Source organism: Motacilla alba, chromosome 1A (genome assembly GCF_015832195.1).
Source record: "Motacilla alba alba isolate MOTALB_02 chromosome 1A, Motacilla_alba_V1.0_pri, whole genome shotgun sequence".
NCBI classification, from domain to species: domain Eukaryota; kingdom Metazoa; phylum Chordata; class Aves; order Passeriformes; family Motacillidae; genus Motacilla; species Motacilla alba.
In genome coordinates this window covers 503,561-522,328 of record NC_052031.1, presented here as the reverse complement: position 1 = coordinate 522,328, position 18,768 = coordinate 503,561, and the positions used below count along the sequence as shown (strand labels likewise).

The 18,768-nt window shown below is 62.6% G+C and overlaps 1 protein-coding gene across 1 annotated transcript; it reads right to left on the bottom strand.

Annotated features, from left to right (window-relative positions):
• Positions 1–692: 692 nt before the first annotated feature.
• SND1 (staphylococcal nuclease and tudor domain containing 1) lies at positions 693–15,154 on the bottom strand. Its single transcript, XM_038153587.1, has 4 exons — positions 15,107–15,154; positions 14,900–14,989; positions 6,391–6,491; positions 693–833 (listed from the first exon to the last, which is right to left on the bottom strand). Exons 1-4 carry the CDS (start codon positions 15,152–15,154, stop codon positions 719–721), a joined length of 354 nt encoding a protein of 117 aa, XP_038009515.1. The 3' UTR covers positions 693–718.
• Between the last annotated feature and the right edge of the window lie 3,614 nt (positions 15,155–18,768).

Below are 18,768 nucleotides of genomic sequence, written 5' to 3'. Positions count from 1 at the left end.
TCCTGTATCCCGGTATCCCGGTGCCAGATCCCTGTATCCCGGTATCCCGGTGCCCCCTCTGCAGCTCCGAGCTGCTGACTCCCTGCCAGGCTCCCCAAAAGGCACATTCCAGGCGTTGGGAAGGAGCCTCCGAGCAATCTGCCGGCCGCCCACCGCCCGGGCACGGCTGGCTGGGAACGGGAGCAGCTTTCCCTGGATCGAGCCGCCTTTTCCCGCAGCAGCCAGTCCTGCCCGGGAAGGCGCCGCAGCCCCCTCCAAGCTGCTCTTCCCGGCTCTCGGCACCGTGCCGGGATCTGCTGCCAAGGAGGAGCTGAGATCCCACCGCTCCCGCCGGGCTCGGCCGCCACGGAGCCGCCTCCGGAGGGAGCGGGGCCGGGCAGGGAAGGGTGGCCAGCGCCATCCCAGGGCCAGCGTGGGGTGAGGGACAGGGACGTGGGGACACCTGGGGGGCTGGGAGCGGCGATCCCTGCGGACATGGGGGGCACCGGGATACGGGATCCTCTCCACGGGGGGCTGGGCCGTGCACACCTGGATCTCCTGTACCTGAGACACGCCTGGGGACAGACGGGTGCCCAGGGGACGGGACACAGGGACACGGGCAGCTCTGTGTGGGAATCACCTCGAGCCACAGGAATGGGCAGGGGACACAGGACAGGGGACACAGGATGTGACAGGGGGACGAGCAGAGGGGACCCCGCGCAGCCCCCCAGCCCCGCGCTCACCGGGCCTCGGCCGCCAGCAGCTCATCGTAGTGCGCCGAGCGCTGGTCATCGTCCTGCCGGTAGCGCAGCACCGTGGCCAGGCCCTTGCTGACCAGCGCCTCCGCGATGTTGCTGCAGGAGAGAGACGGGATTGGGGCTGGAACCGGGGCAGGGAGACCCCAGTCCCATCCTATCCCATCCTATCCCAGCCCAATTCCACCCCAGTCCCACCCCCTCCTATCCCATCCCATCCCAGTCGCATCCCCTCCCCTCCCCTCCCATCTCATCCCATCCCATCCCATCCCATCCCATCCCATCCCATCCCATCCCATCCCATCCCATCCCATCCCATCCCATCCCATCCCACCCCACCCCAACCCAATCCCATCCCATCCCAAGGGAAGGCCTTGGAGCGACACATGGCAGCTCTCAGGGAATAGTGGGGGACCCCAACTGGGCTCATGCCACAGGGAGAAGCCTCCCAGGAGCACCCCAAGAATCTCACCCCAAGAATCTCACCCCACAACTCCCCTCCCGCCCCACCCCAAACCCAGCAGGCTCAGCATTCCCAGCCCACAGGAGCCTCCTCCTGGATTTCCCAATCCCATCACTTTTTTCCAGGAGCAGGGGGTGGGCACTGGTTTGGGGGGGGACAGCACCCCCGGATTCCCCCCCCAAACCCAAGGGGTGATGGCCCCCAGCCCACGGGAATCTCCTTGATTCCACCATCCCACGTTTTTTCTGGGAAAGAATTTGGGCACCGGTTTGGGGGGGCTGGGACAGGGAGACCCCCCCACCCCCATTGGCACGGGAAGGGGCTGGGAGCAGCCTCTCCCAGTGAACTGGGATTTCTGGGATCAGCAGGGGGGCCTGTGCCAGGCAGGGGTGAATCCATCACATTCCACTGCTTTAAGCAAATCCATGAATTCTCCTTCGCCAGCACTTCCCTAATGCTCCTCCTGTCACCGCCCCCCCCACTAATTCCCTCTGTATTCCCAAAAAAGAGGATCTATCCAGAGGATGGAGGGACTGATCCCTTCCTGAATCCCGGGTGTGCCCTTTCCTGAGTGGGGGGAAGGGCAAATCCAGCACCGGGAGCTGAAATTAGGTCTCGGAGCAGGGGGAGGAATCAAAAAATTCGGGATTGGCGAGCGAGGGAATCGCTGCAGCCAGAGCAGCTGCAGCAGCCTGGGCATGCTGAGCACTGGGAATGGGCACCCTGGGAATGGGCACCCCGGGAATGGGCACCCCGGGAATGCTGGGGAAGGAGCAGGAGCTGGGGGAGGCTAGGGAAGGGCCAGGGCGGCTCCCGGCGCTCCCTGACATTCCCCATCCCAGACATCCCACTCCCCATCCCAGTCAAACCCTGCTCCTCATCCTGAACACATCCCACCCCCACCCCAGCTGCATCCTGGAAAAGGGTGTGGAAAAGTGTCCCACGTGTCCCCTCCCTGGGCCACTGGAGAGCCCAGATGCTCTGGAGCATTCCCAGCCATGAAATCTGGCTGCTTCCCAGTGCCAGAACACTCCACTGGCCTGGAAATCCCGGGAAAAGCCCAAATTCTTTTGGGGTTCAGAGGTTTTAAGGCTCAGAATTCCCACGGGGACTGATCCTGGCACCCAGGGAAGGAGGGAGAGGGAGGCAGGATAACGGCTCAGAGAAGGAATTCCAGCCCGTGAATTCCAGCCCCTGCTCCAGCCTGGCTCCCTGGGAGGCACCCCGCATTCCCACCTCCCAGCAAAGCCCTGGAACGGAGCTGGAGCTGTGGCCTGGATGGAAGGAGCCTCCCCCAGTTAATCCCAGATCCCAAATTAAAGACTGGGAATACGATGGGAACAATCTCCTTAGGCTGGATAATGCCAATTCGGGAACGTCAAGCCAAAAATGTCCATTTTTAAGCTCCTCCCACATTTCCTTTCCCAGAGGAAGTTTTGGAGGGGTTTCATCCCACCAGAGCCAGTGCCCGGCATGGATCAGGATTGGGATCAGGATTGCGATTGGGATCAGGGGTGCCAAACCCATCCCACCCCCCAAACTCCAAATCACCCCAAACTGCAGCATCCGGCCCCGCTGCCCCCAGGGAAGGGATCCCCCACTCCTGCCAGGAATTGCACCTGGAATTACAGCACAGGGTGCTCCTGAAATGTGGGATTAGGGATTTCTAGGAGCTTTTTTTCCTGAGGATGATGCAGGATGCTGTGGGATGCTACGGAATTGTGCAGGATGCTGTGAGAACTGAGGGATGCCCCGGGATCCTACGGGATGCTCTGGGATGCTGTGGAATCCACCAGCATTCCTAGGGCAGGGATCACGCCCAAAACTTGGAGGAGATGGAAGGGAGAAGTGGGATGGAGGGATCCTGGGATCCAGGGAGTGACACAAGCAGGGATAGACAGGGATGCAGGCAGGGATCCAGACAGGAAAATGGGCAGGATGCAGGCAGGGATAGGGGCTGGGAGATGGGCAGGGATCCAGGAAGGGACCCAGGCTGGGAGATGAGCAGGGATCCAGCAGGAAAAGCCGGGTTTGTGCTCCAGCCCCCCAGCCCCAGTGCCCGGAGCTGGGATTGGGGCTGCAGCTCCTGCCCTGGCTCCCGCCCCGGCGCCGCCGTGCCCGGAATTCCAAGCAGGCTCAGCCCAGCCCAGATGCCGGGCGGACACTCCGGGAGGACAAGCCAGGCTTTATTCCCTGCTCCATGCCAGCCTGGCAAGGGCCTCGGGACACAGACCCTGCTCTGTTCCACCCCCGGCATACCGGGATGCAGCGCCGGGAATGGCACTGCTGGAACATCCCGGGATGCAGCGCCGGGAATGGCACTGCTGGAACATCCCAGGAATGGCACAGAACTGTGGAACATCCCGGGATGCAGCGCCGGGAATGGCACTGCTGGAACATCCCGGGAATGGCACAGGCACTGTGGAACATCCTGGGATGCAGCACTGGGAATGGCACAGGCACTGCTGGGATATCCCAGGAATGGCACAGGCACTGTGGAACATCCCAGGAATGCAGGGATGCTGTGGAACATCCCAGGAATGCTCTCCCATCCCTGGGGTCAGGGAGCAGCAGAAGGCAGCTCTCCCAGACTGTGCAGGGAAGGGAAGGCAGGGAAGCGCAGCTCTCGCAGCCCCTGGATCAGGGAGGGAAAGGCAGCGCTGCAGCGCTTTGGGTGCTTTCCAAAATAGCTGCTACCGGGAAAAAAAACTGGGAAAGCAACCAAGGGCCTATGACAAATCCTCCCTACGCAGCTCCCGGAGCCACTGCCAGCCGGAGGCTCGGCCTATCCCCAGGGATGTGCCAGAGGCTCGGCCTATCCCCAGGGATGTGTTGGAGGCTCGGCCTATCCCCAGGGATGTGTTGGAGGCTTGGCCTATCCCCAGGGATGTGTTGGAGGCTTGGCCTATCCCCAGGGATGTGCCAGAGGCTCGGCCTATCCCCAGGGATGTGTTGGAGGCTCGGCCTATCCCCAGGGATGTGCCACAGGCTCGGCCTATCCACAGGGATGTGCCAGAGGCATTGGCACCCCGTGCCCCGAGGAGGAAAATCACAAGTTTTGGCTGAGGGGAAGCTGCTCTGGAACACTCCCCACTCCTGCACCTTCTCATGGAGAAGGGAAATCAGGGAGGGGTCCCTTGGGAAGGACAAACATCCCGGGACACACAGCAGGGATTACTCCTCCAAAGCCATCCCCGAGGGAGCTGGATTGGGGGGAACCTGATCCCGATAACCCCCAACACTGATGCAGCTGTGGAGGGGCAGGTGAGGGGGATCCAGACAGCAGCATCCCAAGGTACCCCACAGAATCCCAACACTGGATATCGGGAATGGGGGCTGATCCCAGGCCAAGCGGGGGGCGAGCCACCCTCCAACCCCACCGAGCCCTGGCAGGGTGGAGAGGCCAGGGGGGAATGCCAGGTGGGAATGCCAGGTGGGAATGCCAGGTAGAAGGCCATGTGGAAGGCCAGGTGGGAATGCCAGGTGGGAATGCCAGGTGGAAGGCCAGGGGGGAATGCCAGGTGGAAGGCCAGGTGGAAGGCCAGGTGGGAATGCCAGGTGGAAGGCCAGGTGGAAGGCCAGGTGGAAGGCCAGGTGGAATGCCAGGTGGATGCCAGGTGGAAGGCCAGGTGGGAATGCCAGGTGGAAGGCCAGGTGGGAATGCCAGGTGGGAATGCCAGGTAGAAGGCCAGGTGGGAATGCCAGGTGGGAATGCCAGGTGGGAATGCCAGGTAGAAGGCCAGGTGGAAGGCCAGGTGGAAGGCCAGGTGGGAATGCCAGGTGGGAGACCAGGTGGAAGGCCGGGTGGGAATGCCAGGTGGAAGGCCAGGTGGAAGGCCATGTGGAAGGCCAGGTGGGAATGCCAGGTGGGAATGCCAGGTGGAAGGCCAGGTGGGAAGGCCAGGTGGGAATGCCAGGTGTGAGACCAGGTGGAAGGCCGGGTGGAAGGCCAGGTGGGAATGCCAGGTGGAATGCCAGGTGGAAGGCCAGGTGGGAATGCCAGGTGGAAGGCCAGGTGGAAGGCCAGGTGGGAATGCCAGGTGTGAGACCAGGTGGAAGGCCGGGTGGAAGGCCAGGTGGGAATGCCAGGTGGAATGCCAGGTGGAATGCCAGGTGGATGCCAGGTGGAAGGCCAGGTGGGAATGCCAGGTGGGAATGCCAGGTGGGAATGCCAGGTGGAAGGCCAGGTGGAAGGCCAGGTGGAAGGCCAGGTGGGAATGCCAGGTGGGAATGCCAGGTGGAATGCCAGGTGGAATGCCAGGTGGAAGGCCAGGTGGAAGGCCAGGTGGGAATGCCAGGTGGGAATGCCAGGTGGAAGGCCAGGTGGAAGGCCAGGTGGGAATGCCAGGTGGGAATGCCAGGTGGAAGGCCAGGTGGGAATGCCAGGTGTGAGACCAGGTGGAATGCCAGGTGGGAATGCCAGGTGGAAGGCCAGGTGGGAATGCCAGGTGGAAGGCCAGGTGGAAGGCCAGGTGGAAGGCCAGGTGGAATGCCAGGTGGATGCCAGGTGGAAGGCCAGGTGGGAATGCCAGGTGGAAGGCCAGGTGGGAATGCCAGGTGGGAATGCCAGGTAGAAGGCCAGGTGGGAATGCCAGGTGGGAATGCCAGGTGGGAATGCCAGGTAGAAGGCCAGGTGGAAGGCCAGGTGGAAGGCCAGGTGGGAATGCCAGGTGGGAGACCAGGTGGAAGGCCGGGTGGGAATGCCAGGTGGAAGGCCAGGTGGAAGGCCATGTGGAAGGCCAGGTGGGAATGCCAGGTGGGAATGCCAGGTGGAAGGCCAGGTGGGAATGCCAGGTGGGAATGCCAGGTGTGAGACCAGGTGGAAGGCCGGGTGGAAGGCCAGGTGGGAATGCCAGGTGGAATGCCAGGTGGAAGGCCAGGTGGGAATGCCAGGTGGAAGGCCAGGTGGAAGGCCAGGTGGGAATGCCAGGTGGAATGCCAGGTGGAATGCCAGGTGGATGCCAGGTGGAAGGCCAGGTGGGAATGCCAGGTGGGAATGCCAGGTGGGAATGCCAGGTGGAAGGCCAGGTGGAAGGCCAGGTGGAAGGCCAGGTGGGAATGCCAGGTGGGAATGCCAGGTGGAATGCCAGGTGGAATGCCAGGTGGAAGGCCAGGTGGAAGGCCAGGTGGGAATGCCAGGTGGGAATGCCAGGTGGAAGGCCAGGTGGAAGGCCAGTGGCAGGGCTGACTCACATTCCGCCGATGGAGACGGTGGCACAGGTGCGCTCCGAGAAGGCCGGCACGGTGTCGGTGGCGCTGCTGGCGGGGCGGATGTAATCCACGGAAACGTTCACCTGGAACAGGGAACGGGGAACGGCTCAGGGCCAGCACTGCCCCTGGGTCAAGGCCCCGGCATCAGCCAGCCAGGTACTCATCCTCACCCCCATCCCCATCATCATCCTCTTCCTCATCCTCATCCTGATCCTCACCCTCATCCCCATCCTCATTCTCCCCATCCCCATCCCCATCCTCATCCCCATCCCCATCCTAATCCTCATTCTCATCCTCATCCCCATCCCCATCCCCATCCCCATCCCCATCCCCATCCTCATCCTCATCCTCATTCTCATCCTCATCATCCTCTCCATGCCCAAATCTCTGGAATCAGCCAGCCAGGCCCTTATCCCCATCCCCATCCCCATCCCCGTGCCCACATTCCCACTGCCAGCCCCTCTCCTTCTCCACGCCCAGGGAACGGAGCCGTTTCCCAGCGGCTCTGGCACCACCAGAGCTTCCAGGCAGGACAAGGTCCCAGCTGGGATCCTGGCACCTGCCAGGTGTCCCCGAGCTCCGGGGGGATCCCGAGGTGCGGCGGCCCCAGCACTTCCCGGTTTATGGACGCGACATTCCCGCCGGGACAGGGGGATGGGAGAGGCGCTTCCCGCTCTGCTGGGGCTGTGCCCTGGAATCAGGGTGTCCAGGGGGGATGGGAAGGGCTGGGGCAGGGCAGGGAGCATCCCGAGCCTGGAATGCCATGGTGCCCCCACGGCTCTGCCACAGCGGGGAGGGACTGGGACAACGCTGCCACTGATCCGGGATCCCAGACAGGGATTGGGAACACCTTGGGGGCAGATCCTGCTGGATGCATCACCTCCACTGCACCAGGGCTTGGGACCAGCTGGGACATGCAGGGATCAGGGAATCCTGGAATGGTTTGGGTGGGCAGGGACCCCAGAGCCCCTGCAGTGCCACCCTGCCATGGCAGGGACACCTGCCAGTGTCCCAGGCTGCTCCAGCCCCAGTGTCCAGCCTGGCCTGGGGCACTGCAGGGATGCAGGGGCAGCCCCAGCTGCTCTGGCAATTCCAGCCCAGCCAGGAATTCCTCATGGCCAAGATCCCATCCATGGCTGCCCTCTGGCACTGGCAGCCATTCCCTGGGTGCTGTCCCTGCAGGCCTTGTCCCCAGTCCCTCTGCAGCTCTCCTGGAGCCCCTGCAGGCCCTGGAAGGTCCCCCTGGAGCCTTCCCTCCTCCTGGCCATCACCCCCCAGCAGTTTCCTGCATCACATTCCACATCTGCAGGCCCCATTTCCGTGAAAATCCCACCCAATCCCACCCCTCAGGTTCCCCAGGGAAGCTCCATCCCTGATGCTTTCCTGGCATCAGCTGGAACACCCCGAGGCTCTGGGGCAGAGGGGGTGACACGGGGACGATGTGGGGATCTTTGGGGACATCCCAGTGCTGCTGCCTCAGGGCTGGACTGGCCCCTCTGGACTTTTCCCAGGCCCGTTCCGACTCCTGTTCCCGTTCCGCATGGCCGGAGCCGCGCTGAGCCAAAGGCAGCCAGACAGGCGAGGCAGGAGCATCCCTGAACCCCTCCAAAGCCTCGGCTCATCCCGAAAATCACTCATTAAAGCAACATCAAAATGCAAAAAGGGCCGGAGCGTCTGGCAGGGCGCCGGAGCCGCGGCTTTTCCGCGCGGAGAGGGGGCTCCGGCAGGAAAGAGCCAATTAAGGGGAGCGGTTACAGCGATTCCTCGCAGCAAAGCTCCCGTCGGAACCACTGGAGGGGAAAAAGAGACGCCGATTACTCCGAGAGGCAGGTTGGGAATTCAGCTGCTCCAGGGCTTTTGAGATGTCTGGCTCAGGAGCGGCTGGCGTGGGAAACACCTGGCTCGGGATGCGGCACCGGGAACGGGGAGAGGCGGCGGCGGAGCAGCCGGGGGGAACGGGGGATCCCAGGGAGGAGCCAGGAGAGACTGGCATGGCATGGGATGGGATCCATGGGGTGGGATGGGATCCATGGGGTGGATGGGATCCACGGGATGGGATCCATGGGATGGGATGGGATCCATGGGGTGGGATGGGATCCACGGGATGGGATCCATGGGATGGGATGGGATGGGATCCATGGGATGGAATGGGATGGGATGGGATCCATGGGATGGGATGGGATCCATGGGATGGAATGGGATCCACGGGATGGGATGGGATGGGATCCATGGGGTGGGATGGGATGGGATGGGATCCATGGGATGGGATGGGATGGGATGGGATGGGATGGGATGGGATGGGATGGGATGGGATGGGATGGGATGGGATCCATGGGGTGGGATGGGATCCATGGGATGGGATGGGATGGGATGGGATGGGATGGGATGGGATCCATGGGGTGGGATGGGATCCATGGGATGGGATGGGATCCATGGGATGGAATCCACTGGATGAGATCCATGGGATGGGATGGGATCCATGGGATGGGATGAGATCCATGGGACGGGGGGGGGTGGGATCCATGGGATGGGATCCATGGGATGGGATGGGGTCATCCCTCAACAGGAAAGCCCTCTGGTGTGTATCCCACTGTATCAGGTGTGCCCAGGGGCAGGAAGGCTCCACAGAGGGACCTGGACAGGTCGGATCCGTGGGACGAGGACAATGGGATGAGGTTCCACAAGGCCAAGAGGAGCCCTGGCACAGGGTGTGGCTGCCCCTGGATCCCTGGAAGTGCTCAAGGCCAGGCTGGATGGGGCTTGGAGCCACTCGGGATAGGGGAAGGTGCCCCTGCCATGGCAGGGCTGGAACCGTTCCATGATTCCATGAAGTTCCATGTCCTCCCTTGGATCACACCAGCCCCATGGAATGCTCCAGACGCGGAAAGCTGGGAAAGGCCCTGGGGGTGCTGCTCAGCTGGAGGGACACGGAGCTGCAGGGACAACGCCCGGGATCATCTGAGGGCAGGCCGGGGTCTGTGTGACACCAGACGTGGCACCGGCACCGGGGACAGCAGGCAAAGCATTCCCGGGATCCAAGGGCGACGTGCCCGTGGAGGGGCCGGGAAAGGCTGGGGGTGCAGGGACCCCCTGGCACCCCTGGGCTCCGCTCCCCCCGGAGCAGCCGGAGCCGCGCCTGGGCGGCTTTCCAAGGTCAGCTGCAGTCAGGGTGGATTAAATCACTCCAGCAGCTCCGCTCCCGGGAGCGCATCCAGCCCGGAACGGCGGCACCGCGCGGGCTCTGAGCGGCCACTGCCACCAATGTCACCCACAGGGACCTGGAACCCATGGGGACCACGCACCCACGGGGACCAGGCACCCACAGGGACCTGGAACCCATGGGGACCTGGCAGTCACAGGGGGACCTGGAACCCACAGGGACCTGGAACCCACAGGGATCTGGAACCCACAGGGACCTGGAACCCATGGGGACCACGCACCCACAGGGACCTGGAACCCACAGTGACCAGGCACCCACGGGGACCCTACACCCATGGGGACCTGGAACCCATGGGGACCTGGCACCCACAGGGGGACCTGGAACCCACAGGGGGACCTGGAACCCACAGGGATCTGGAACCCACAGGGATCTGGAACCCACAGGGACCTGGAACCCACAAGGACCTGGAACCCATGGGGACCACGCACCCACAGGGACCTGGAACCCATGGGGACCCTGCACCCATGGGGACCTGGCACCCACAGGGAACTGGAACCCCACAGGGACCCTACTCCCATGGGGACCTGGAACCCACGGGGACCTGGAACCCATGGGGACCTGGAAGCCACAGTGACGTGGCACCGACAGGGACCCTGCACCCACAGGGACCTGGAACCCACAGGGACCTGGCACCCCAGCACTCACTGCCTGGGCTCACCAGCACGGAGCTGAGGGTCCCAGGACATGGCAGGAACAGGATGGGGTCCCCAGGACACGGGCCCTGGCCTTGTCCCCAGCATCAGGGACCACTGGGGTTGTTCCCAACAACGCTGTTCCCAGGATGGGGCTCCTGCCTCACTGTCCCCAGGAGCAGGGTCCTAATGAGGCTGTCCCCAGCTCCTTGTCCCCAGGGTGTGGCCCCTGCCACGGTGTCTCCAGCTGGCCCCATGGTGGGGGAGGCACCCCCCGTGGTCCTGTCCCAGTTCCAGCCCCAGTCTGGGCTGGGGGGACACAAAGGGACATTCCAGACACATCCCGCGCTCCAGCCTCGGGACTCCAGGCAGTGGGGACATGTCCCCATCCCAGGGGGGACAGCGGGGGCAGGGACCCCCTTCCCGGGGGCTGCCTGAAGAGGGGGAAGGGGGGCTCACCCCGCCGGGAAGGGCCGGGAGCAGCCCCACCTTTGGGATGGGGAGGGCGGGGTGGGCCCGGGGCCGTGCCGGTGCCATTCCCTGCTATTCCCCCATCCCACGGGGGGCTCCGAGGGGCCGCGGGGACACGGGGGGGCCGGGGGGGGACAGATGGGGGGTGGGTGGCAGCCCAGACCTGCCGGGCTAAAAATACCCCGCCCGCCCGCGGATCTCCCGGCCCGGCGGCGTCACCCGCTCCCGGGAATATTTTTACTTCCCTGGCAGCTCGTGCCGGGTGGAAGGGCCGGGGGGGCTGGGAAGGGGCTGGCGGGGGGCTCGGGGGGGTGGGCGCCCCCCGTGTCCCTCCCGTGCGGGAGGAGGCTCCCGGAGAGCTGGGGGGGCCAGGGGATGGGAGCAGGAATGTGCGGGATGATCCCGGCGGGATGGGGGCTGCAGGGGGCACCGCGGGGACCCTGCAGGGAAGATCCAGGGAAACGTTCTCCCCCTGGAGCAGCGATTTCCCTCCCGAGGGCCGGCTCATCCCAGCCCCCCCACGGCACGCATCCTGCTGCGGCCAGCGGGATTTCCTGGGAATGGCGAGCGGGAGCCGGCTCCGCTTCCCTGACGCCCTCCACCTCTCCATCCTCCCGTCATCCCTCCTGGAAAAGGCCGGGATGTGGAACAAGGATGCTCGCCAGCAGCCCCCGGGAGCCTCCAGCGCCGCCGGCATCGCCAGGAGCGGATCCAGCAGGATCCAGCTCCCTCCTCCCTCCCGCTCCAGCGGCTGCCGGAGGGGCCACGGAGACCCCCGGGGCAGGATTGACCTTGGAGCGGGATAACCATGGAAGCGCCGGGCTGGGAGGCGTCGCGGGGAGGGCGATGGGTGCAGGGAAAGGAGAGGCGCCTGAATTTGGGATCGCTGCGGCGGCAATAATCCCCTGCCGCTGCCCCCTCCCCGCGCCGGGGCCAGCCCAGCCCACTGCAGCAGCCGCGGATTCCAGGCGCAATCCGGGCGGGAAAACCGCGCTCCCCAGCAGCTCTCCCGGTTCGGCTGCGAGCGGCCAAATCCTCCCCGGCAGCCAAATCCTGCCCAGCGCCACACGTGGAAGCGGCGGCTGACGCAGCCGTCCCCGTGACGCTCCAGAGCTGGCAAAGCCGCCCCGGCTCCCGCAAATTCCCGGCGCATTCCCGGGAACGGCATCCCGCATCCCGGGAATGGCATCCCGCACCCCGGGAACGGCATCCCGTACCCCGGGAACGGCATCCCACACCCCGGGAACAGCATCCCGCATCCCACAACAGCATCCCGCATCCTGGGAACGGCATCCCGCACCCCGGGAACGGCATCCCGCATCCCGCACCCCGGGAACGGCATCCCGCACCCCTGGAACGCCATCCCGTACCCCGGGAACGGCATTCCGCACCCCGGGAACGGCATCCCGCATCCCGGGAACGCCATCCAGTACCCCGGGAACGGCATTCCGCACCCCGGGAACAGCATCCCGCATCCCACCACAGCATCCCGCACCCCGGCTCAGGCACGGCGCAGCTTCCCGAGGGATGAGCCCCCACTGCCCCTGGCTGCATCACGAACTGGGATCTTCCCAAAATCCCCCCTGGGCATCACTGCTGTGCCGAGCTCTCCCAGAGCTCCCGAGCTCCCATGAGACGCAGGAAAAATTGTCCGACATTCCAAAAATCCTGCAGTTTGCCAAAGCCTTCCCTTCCCCTGGGACTGGGATGGTGCTCCCGGGGAGAAGGTTTTCCCTGGTCCAACCCATCCCTGTTTCATCCCAGCCCTGCTCCCCAGCACTGCTGGGATTGCTGCTGCTGTAACCCCAAAAGGGGAATCCCTGGAAGCATCTGAGGGGACCAGACAGGAGAATGCTCTGGAAAACCACAGGGAAACCACTCAGGGCTCTGGAGATGGGCAGCATTCCTGGCTGGAATCAGCCTTCCCGAGAGGGATGGGGTGGGAATGATGGGACACAGGGATGGGACAGGATGGGACACAGGGACGGGACAGAACGGGGCACAAGGATGGGACACAGGGATGGGAACACAGGGATGGAACACAGGGATGGGGCACAGGGACTGGACACAGGGATGGGACACAGGGATGGGAACACAGGGATGGGACAGGATGGGACACAGGGATGGGACACAGGGATTGAACACAGGGATGGGACACAGGGGTGGGAATGATGGGACACAGGGATGGGACAGGATGGGAACACAGGGATGGGACACAGGGATGGGACACAGGGATGGGAACACAGGGATGGGGCACAGGGATGGGACACAGGGGTGGGACAGGATGGGACACAGGAATGGGACACAGGGATGGGATAGGATGCAACACAGGGATGGGGCACAGGGATTGGACACAGGGATTGGACATAGGGATGTGATCCAGGGATGGGACACAGGGATGGGACACAGAGATGGGGCACAGGGATGGGGCACAGGGACACAGGGATGGGACAGGATGTGGCACAGGGACGGGGTCCTGGCACACCCCAGGGAGCCCCCCCTTTCTTTCCCCCGGAGCAGCTGGCAAGGACAGGGAGGCACCGCTTCCCTGCACAGGGAATTTTCATCCCGGAGCTCTCCCTTGCCGGCTCCCTCCACCCGAGCGATTAATCCCAGAGTTAATTAGGGAAGAGCCACGATCCATCTCCTGCGCCCGGCGCAATTACCCGGAGCCGCTCCGCAGCGCGGCGCGATCGATGGGCGGAGGAGACGGCCCTTCCCGACACGCTCCACGGATTTATTCCACAAATCCATAGTGGCCTGGGCAGCCGGGCGCCGGCTCCGGTTCACCCCACGCCGCCGGGCAAATTCCAGCGGCTGGGAAGGACACAGCGGCGCGGGGAGAGGCTCCGGCACAAGAGCCAAAATGCCCAAATCCAGCCCTTGCGTGCCATGAAATCCCAGCCTGGAAAACTCCCGCTGCTCAGGAATGGGAGGGCAAGAGGAAAACACATTGCCTTCCATCTCTTCCCAGGGAGCAGGAGTTCAGAGGGGGATTCCCACAGCCCAACAGGAGCTGGAGGAGATGGAGCCGTGGCAGCCACAACAGGGATGGATCCTTCCTCATCCCCCTCGGTGCTTTCTCCAGAGGCAATTGTTTCGGAAAGCAACGTCAGGGCTGAGCCAGCATTCCAGCGGGATGGGACAGGATGGGATCCATGGGATGGGATGGGATCCATGGGATAGGATGGGATGGGATCCATGGGATGGGATGGGACGGGATCCATGGGATGAGATGGGATGGGATGGGATCCACGGGATGAGACAGGATGGGATCCATGGGATGGTATCCATGGGATGGGATCCATGGGATGGGACGGGATGTGTCCACAGGAGACTCCTAAGGCACAGGGAAAGGATCTACAAGGATGGGCCCCGGAGTGACGGGGATGGACGGAGCTCCTGAGGCAGGCCAGGAACCAGGGCAGGCTGAGCTCCCTTAATCCCAGAACAGCCTGGAATCTCAGGGATCCCCAAGGTCACCCTCCAAAGGCACCCAGTGCCAGAGCCAATTCCAGTCCTTGAGCCAACACAGGGCACAGCAACGGCGGATGGCAGAAACCTGGCACCAGTAACCCCAGGTGCCAGAATCCCATTCCAGACCCGGCGCTCCCATCACAAATCCCACCAACACTCCCACGTTCTTTTCCAACTCCGGGAAGCACCAGATTTCCCATTAAAAAAATCTCCCAAGCTGCTCTTTCCCCCTTTCCCTGTTTTTGCGGACTGCCCGGGCAGGCTCCGAGCTGGAAAGATCCAATTAGGCACCGAAGCAGCCCCGACGAGCAGCGACGGCCGCGCCACGAAGGGAATTGATTTTATTTGACCGTTTTATGAGCATTGGAAAATTGCATCCGGAGCGTTCGCTCCGCTGGTTAACACATTCCTCATTCCCGGAATTGCTGTGAACCAGACTCGGAAAACAGCCAGGGAAACAAAGGGAGAAGCGAGGCGGAATTCCTGGGAAATGGGGAGTGCAACACCCCGAGGGGCACGCCAGGCTTGGGGGCATCCCGGAATTTTCCAGGGAGAGGCTCCTGTATGGAGCCACAGGGCAGCACCGCCAGCATCAGACTCATCCCCCCCTTCATTCCCTCATCCCCAGCCCCGTCCCATCCCTTCTCCCCTCATCCCCAGCCTCGTCCCAGCCTCGTCCCTCCCTCCGTACCTTCTTCCCGATGAGCTTCTTGCGCAGGAACTCCCGGGCCTCGAACATGTAGGGAATGTCGTAGAGGGGCCTCAGCTTCCTGTTCTTGTCCTGCCGAGAGAGGGGGCTTGGGTCAGGGGATTCCCAAATCTGCCCCGCTGCCCCCCCAGTTCCACATCCCAGTCCAGGCTCCGCTGGACCCCGAGGGGACCCCGGGATAACCCCGACATCCCCCAGGAGAAGGTGCCGGCAGCCTCGGGGTGCCAGGTCGGACATCCCTGAGCGACAGCTCCAGGAGGGAACGGGATGGTGGGAATTTGGGGTGGGGGTGACCCCCCCAGGGTGTCCAGCCCCTGTCCAAGGGCATCTCCCGCAGTCACATCCCTGCAAAGGCTGAGCAAAAAGGGGAGACTCCCAAAGGAAATGGGGATTCGACCCAACGCAATCCAACACCACCCAACACGACCCAGTGTAACAAAACATGACCCAAAGTGACCCAGTGTGACCCAAAGCAACCCAGTGTAACTCAATATGACCTGAAGTGACTCAAAGTGACCCAAAATGACCCAGTGTGACTCAAAATGACCCACTGTGACCCAAAGCAACCCAGTGTAACTCACTGTGACCCAAAGTGACCCAAAATGACCCAGTGTGACCCAACACAACCCAGAGTAACTCAGCGTGACCCAACATGAAGTGACCCAAAGTGACCCAACACAACCCAAAGTGAGCCAACATGACCCAAAGTGACCCAACAGAATCCAGTGTAACCCAACATGACCCTAAGTACCCCAACATAACCCAAAGTGAGCCAACAAAACCCAAAGTGACCAAACACAACACAGAGTAACTCAATGTGACCCAACATGGAGTGACCCAAAGTGACCCAAAACAACCGAAATTGAGCCAACATGACCCAAAGTGACCCAACACAACCCAAAGTGACCCAACACAACCCAAAGTGAGCCAACGTGACCCAAAGTGAGCCAACGTGACCCAAATTGAGCCAATGTGACCCAAAGTGACCCAACACAACCCAAAGTGACCCAACATGGAGTGACCCAAAGTGACCCAAACAACCCAAAGTGAGCCAACGTGACCCAAAGTGACCCAACACAACCCAAAGTGACCCAACACAACCCAAAGTGAACCAACACAACCCAAAGTGACCCAACACAACCCAAAGTGACCCAACACAACCCAAAGTGAACCAACACAACCCAAAGTGAGCCAACGTGACCCAAATTGAGCCAACGTGACCCAAAGTGAGCCAACACAACCCAAAGTGAGCCAATGTGACCCAAAGTGACCCAACACAACACAGAGTAACTCAACATGACCCAACGCAAAGTGACCCAGCATGACCCAACACAGCCCAAAGCAACCCGACCCAACTCAACGCAAGCCAGCCCCGGTGGAGGATGGCCCTGGGCAGTCTGGCTGACACCGTGCTGTGGGCACGGCCCCCTCACACCTCCCTGAGCTGGGGAGGAAATCGTGGCAAAGAGGGAGATCAGCCCAAAGCAGCTGGAAAGGGAGGAGCGGAGGCAGATGGAGCGGGAGCGGGCGGACACGGGCGGCGGCACTCGGCTCCTCCCCAGTGAGCGAGGCTTGGGCAGAGTTTACAGTCCTTGACGCCGCTCATTCCTGGACTGCTCCTTGGAGACATCCCCTCCTCTGCCTGCATCGACCGGGATGGGAACGGGATGGATCCAGAGAGGGGATCCCAGGAACCCACAGAGAGGGAGAGTGATGGGAACAGGATGGATCCAGAGAGGAGATCCCCAGGAACCCACAGCCAGGGACAGTGATGGGAAAGGGATGGATCCAGAGAGGGGATCCCAGGAACCCACAGCCAGGGACAGTGATGGGAATGGGATGGATCCAGAGAGGGGATCCCCGGGAACCCACAGCCAGGGACAGTGATGGGAACGGGATGGATCCAGAGAGGGGATCCCAGGAACCCACAGCCAGGGACAGTGATGGGAATGGGATGGATCCAGACAGGGGATCCCAGGAACCCACAGAGAGGGAGAGTGATGGGAACGGGATGGATCCAGAGAGGAGATCCCCAGGAATCCACAGCCAGGGACAGTGATGGGAACAGGATGGATCCAGACAGGGGATCCCAGGGAACCCACAGGCTGTGACAGTGATGGGAACGGGATGGATCCAGAGAGGGGATCCCAGGAACCCACAGCCAGGGACAGTGATGGGAATGGGATGGATCCAGAGAGGGGATCCCAGGGAACCCACAGCCAGGGACAGTCATGGGAATGGGATGGATCCAGAGAGGGGATCCCAGGAACCCACAGCCAGGGACAGTGATGGGAACGGGATGGATCCAGACAGGGGATCCCAGGAACCCACAGCCAGGGACAGTGATGGGAACAGGATGGATCCAGACAGGGGATCCCAGGAACCCACAGCCAGGGACAGTGATGGGAACTGGGAATGGGATGGATCCAGAGAGGGGATCCCCGGGAACCCACAGCCAGGGACAGTGATGGGAACAGGATGGATCCAGAGAGGGGATCCCCGGCCAGTGCCGGTGATGGGAACGGGATGGAGCCTGCGAGGGAATCCCTGGGAACTTTGGCACCTCCTGCCCCCACAGCAGGCCCCAAAGCAGATCCCAAAGCAGTTCCCAGGCGCTGCTCCAGCCCCTGGAGCTGTGGGAGCTCAGAACAAGCACAGAGGAGCTAACAGGGCACCACCAGCCTCTCTCTCTGCCCCTTCCCAGGGGAGCACAGCTCCCCTTTCCAATCTTCCAGCCCCTGACCACGGGCTCTTGGAGCATTCCCAGTCCCCAGATCCTCGGGGTGACCCCAGACCCTTCTGTCAGCGGGATCTGATGGATCTGGGCCCGGAGACGCTCCCACCCTCGCCAAGGTCACGGCAGAGCTCCGACACCGAGCGCGGCTCCGCGCTGCAAAGCCCTGTGCAAACACTAATTAATCCTCACTAACGAACTCCAAATTTATGGCTTAGTTAAGTGTCTGTCTGGCACGGGCTGTTAAATCCCTAATCCCATCCCGCCGGAGCACAGGAAGCAGGACGGCAAAGCCCTGGGTGGCCCCGGCACCTCCCGGCAGTGCCAGGGGCTCAGGGGCCAGCAGGGAATTCCTGAAGGAGCCGTGGGGGCAGGATCTGAGCCCCCCACAAAGCTCCTCCGGGTCTGCAGCCACTGGGACCACCCCAAAATGGGGCCACCCCAAAAGGGGACCACCCCAAAAAGGGACCACCCCAAAAAGGGACCATCCCAAAAGGGACAACCAGCACAGACCCCCCAGCACCAGCGCCATTCCTAAGCCATGCTGGGATCCACAGTGCCATCCTGTCCTGGATGCGCCATGGAGGCGGGATGTGAGCCCTCCCCAAAGCTCCTTTGGAGCAGCTCACAGGTCTGCAGCTGTGTGGGACCACCCCAAAAAGGAGTCACCCCAAGAAGGGGTCAGCCTGAAAAGGGGTCATCCTAAAAAGGGACAATCCCAAAAAAGGAGTCACCCAAAAAGGGGTCACCCCAAGAAGGAGTCACCCCAAAAAAGGAGCCACCCCAAAAAGGAGTCATCCAAAAAAGGACGATCCCAAAAAAGGAGTCACCCCAAGAAGGGGTCACCCCAAAAAAGGAGTCATCCAAAAAGGGATGATCCCAAAAAAGGAGTCACCCCAAAAAAGGAGTCACCCCAAGAAGGAGTCACCTCAAGAAGGGGTCACCCCAAAAAGGGGGTCACCAGCACAGGCCCCCCGGTGCTGTGCCGGGACCCACAGCTGCACCATTCCAGCCCCGGATGTGCTGGCACTGACTGAGCCCTTCCATCCTGCTGCTGCTGCTGCTGCTGCTGCTGCTGCTGCTGCTGCTGCTGCAAAATGCCAATTCCCTTTGGGAA